The 3,515-nt window shown below is 35.3% G+C and overlaps 1 protein-coding gene across 1 annotated transcript; it reads left to right on the top strand.

The window, feature by feature from the left end:
• Positions 1–280: 280 nt before the first annotated feature.
• LOC111920584 (magnesium transporter MRS2-3) lies at positions 281–3,096 on the top strand. Its single transcript, XM_023916170.3, has 6 exons — positions 281–761; positions 1,513–1,716; positions 1,792–1,920; positions 1,990–2,165; positions 2,259–2,448; positions 2,535–3,096. The coding sequence occupies exons 1-6, from the start codon at positions 330–332 to the stop codon at positions 2,835–2,837; spliced, it is 1,434 nt and encodes a 477-aa protein (XP_023771938.1). The 5' UTR covers positions 281–329; the 3' UTR covers positions 2,838–3,096.
• Positions 3,097–3,515: the final 419 nt, after the last annotated feature.

The raw sequence follows: 3,515 nt of genomic DNA, 5'->3' as shown, positions 1-3,515 counted from the left end.
AAATTTCAATTTCAATTTCAAATAAATTTACACTTTAAACATTTGTATTTAACATTTTATTATAATAACTCGTTTAGTACACAAGTCTAACAATTAAACACATAATTTTAATTAATTTATTTTTTGCACGTTTTTTTTTTCATAATTTTCACTTATTTCATATTTCAAATTCAAAATAAATTTTTCATCTAATAGCTCCTGTTTAATATTATGTTTTAATTAACCCGTATAAATAAAGTATAAACTATAAAGAAAATGATAACAATAAATTTTCAAAATCTTAAACAAGTGAACTGTTGTCCTTTTCCATTTTTACCAATAAAACCTCGATGAGGGGCCGTCGTCCTCCGCTGTCGAAAGACAATGCCGTCGATACCATCCCAGAAGAAGACGACCCCGCTCGAACTGCCTCACATACGAACGTTGGTGGAGTAGCACTCAGGAAGAAGGCAACTGGAGTGAGGCACTGGCTCCTTCTTGATTCAATGGGTCAGGCCCAAGTTGTCGAGGCCGGTAAGCATACTGTCATGAGGCGAACGGGCTTACCTGCGCGCGATCTTCGTATCCTCGACCCTATTTTATCATATCCTTCCACCGTACTTGGCCGAGAACGGGCCATCGTCATCAATCTGGAGCACATTAAGGCCATAATTACGGCACATGAGGTGCTTTTGCTTAATTCCAAAGATCCATCTGTTGCTCCTCTCGTCGAAGAGCTCCAACGCTGTATCGTGCGGCATCATCACGCAACTGCATCTCAGGTCATTTAGTGTGTGTATATATATATATATATATATATATATATATATATATATATATATATATATATATATATATATATATATATATATATATATATATATCCTCTAAATTTCTACATTCATCTCTGCCTTGTCTAGATAATAAGACTCACAAACGTTTTCTCATCTGTTATATATCCTTGTAGTAGTTTGTAAAGAAATGATATTAAGGCTTCGGGATATGTAAAATTAGTATTGGTTGAATTGAATTTGTTTGAATTAGAGATTGTACGATGTCCATATGATTTTCAAGAATATCTTTTGATATTTTCAGAATGCTGCCCTAAATTGATTGCAAATTTTCCTCTATAAGCTGTTCCTATATAAACTGTAAGTACAGAAGGGTATGATTTTAGTTCACACAGGGTGGTTGCAGAAGAATTGAGGTTGGTTGCACAACAAGGGATAGGATTACTATATATCTGGGAGAAGATTAGGTGGCAGTGATTGTGGGTAAAACTGTAAGAGGGCATATGGTCATCTCCCTTCAAGTCCATTTGTTTAGGAAAAGTATACTTGGGTTAAAATTACATGAAGGAGTTGTAAACTTGTTATTCTGAGTAGTAGAAAAGTAAGATTGAGTTAAGAAGTTTGCAGCTGTTATTCTGATTGTTAAAATGTAGAGCTGGTTAATAAGCATCAAGAAATAAATAGAAACTAGCATGATATTCTTTGATCCTAATTATTTGATGTTAAAATGGCATTTTAACAGGAGGGAAGGGCAAATTATTTTGATACGGAGTGGAGAAATCTGTATGATCTGGGAGAGCCACAGTCAAAGGCCTCAACCAGCAGAGAGGTTACAGCTGATAGAATACATTCTCTTGATAGCAGAGATGGACTGAAACTCCTTCAATTTGAGTTCATTGCACTTGAGGCATGCCTAGAGGCAGCCTGCAGTTCCTTGGAAAAAGAGGTGAAAAATTTTATTAAGGATTTTACCTGGTAAACTTGTTTCTTCACTTATCTAGTTATCATCATCCTGAAGTAGGCAAGGACATTGGATGAAGAAGCGCATCCGGCATTGGATAAGTTGACCACTAAGATTAATACTCTCAATTTGGAACGTGTTCGCCAGATTAAAAGTAGGTTGGTTGCTATAACAGGACGTGTTCAAAAGGTTTGTATGCACTTTGAATTTTGGTCTTAAGAGGTTTCGTTTATGATGGATTGAGACTGATTGAATTAGGTTCGGGACGAACTAGAGCACTTGCTTGATGATGATGAAGATATGGCTGAAATGTATCTGACTGATAAGATGGAGCAGCAGCAGCAACTAGACAATGCTTCGGTTAGCGAGCAAGCTGCTGTGGAACAAGTTCTTCGGTCACAAATGGAAGATGATGATGATGATGATGATGAGAGGTTCACATGCATCTTTTTCAACACCTTGCTTGTAATGCTATAGTTTCAATCATTTCTGATAGTTGTATGTGTGTAACTGTATGATGATATCAGAGTTGCTGGTATGAAAGCCAATGAAGGTGATATTCAGCAGGACCAATTTGTTGGAGGCAGAGATAGTCGTGGGACCCGAACTAGTAATGCACGAAGCGTTATCAATAAACACCATGATGTTGAGGAACTTGAAATGTTGTTGGAGGCCTATTTTGTTCAGATTGATGGTACACTGAATAAATTATCGACGGTATATATATATATATATATATATCCAACCCATCATCAGACATCAATCATCATTTTCCTTAATGATAAATTTGCAATTGTGTATAGCTGAGGGAGTATGTTGACGACACGGAAGACTACATCAACATCATGTTGGATGACAAGCAGAACCATCTTCTGCAAATGGGTGTAATGCTCTCAACCGCGACTCTTATAGTAGGGGCACTTGTGGTCATGGCTGGAGCCTTTGGAATGAACATTACCATTGAGCTTTTCAATGGTGACAACCCTGCTGACAAGGAAACTGGTATGCGTAAATTTTTATTCACTGTTGGTGGTGGTACCACCGGTGGCATCTTCTTGTATGTTATTGCTGTCGCTTGGTACAAGAACAAATGGCTTCTAGACTGACAAGGAAGCTGGTATGCGTAAACTTTGCCCGTTTGCTACATGGCATGATACACACGGCTTAAAGAAAACGGATCACACGCCATATGGTATTTAGTAACTCTAGTTATCTACTACACCATCATTGTGGTTGTCTGGCTCTATTTAGAGAATAAATCATGTTGTCAACCGTCATACAATAATATGTGCAACAAGCACCAATATCTGGTTTTCCTACTTAAGTGAACGTTTAGCTAGCCTTTATTTAGGTGATTGTTTGTAACATCCTAATCTTATGGATTGCCACCCTTATTATATATATATATATATATATATATATATATATATATATATATATATATATATATATATATATATATATATATATATATATATATATATATATATATATATATATATATTAAAGTTGGACAATAGTGTGGTCATGCTAATTTGCACAGGTGTTTTTTTTCACAAATGGTCCTTTGTTTTTTGTATTGAATATATTTTGGGTTTTTTGTATTGAATATAAGTGTTTCATTTTGGGTTGCTTTGCGCAGGTGTTTTTTTTTCACAAATGGTCCTTCATTTTTTGTATTGAATGTATTTTGGGCTTTTTGTATTGAATATATTTTGGGTTGATGAGTTAAACAATTAACTTGAAGATCGATTAGATCTTATAACAGGTAAAATAATAAATAC

This window comes from Lactuca sativa, chromosome 2, assembly GCF_002870075.4.
Source record: "Lactuca sativa cultivar Salinas chromosome 2, Lsat_Salinas_v11, whole genome shotgun sequence".
In the NCBI taxonomy this organism is placed as follows: domain Eukaryota; kingdom Viridiplantae; phylum Streptophyta; class Magnoliopsida; order Asterales; family Asteraceae; genus Lactuca; species Lactuca sativa.
The sequence above is the reverse complement of the archived record's forward strand: the minus strand, read 5'-3'. Positions and strand labels throughout refer to the sequence as shown.

Coding starts and splice junctions, on each gene's coding strand:
- LOC111920584 (XM_023916170.3), top strand. CDS start 330: ATGAGGGGCCGTCGTCCTCCGCTGTCGAAAGACAATGCCGTCGATACC. Junction 1,717..1,791: donor GCAGTTCCTTGGAAAAAGAG/GTGAAAAATTTT, acceptor ATCCTGAAGTAG/GCAAGGACATTGGATGAAGA. Junction 1,921..1,989: donor TAACAGGACGTGTTCAAAAG/GTTTGTATGCAC, acceptor TGATTGAATTAG/GTTCGGGACGAACTAGAGCA.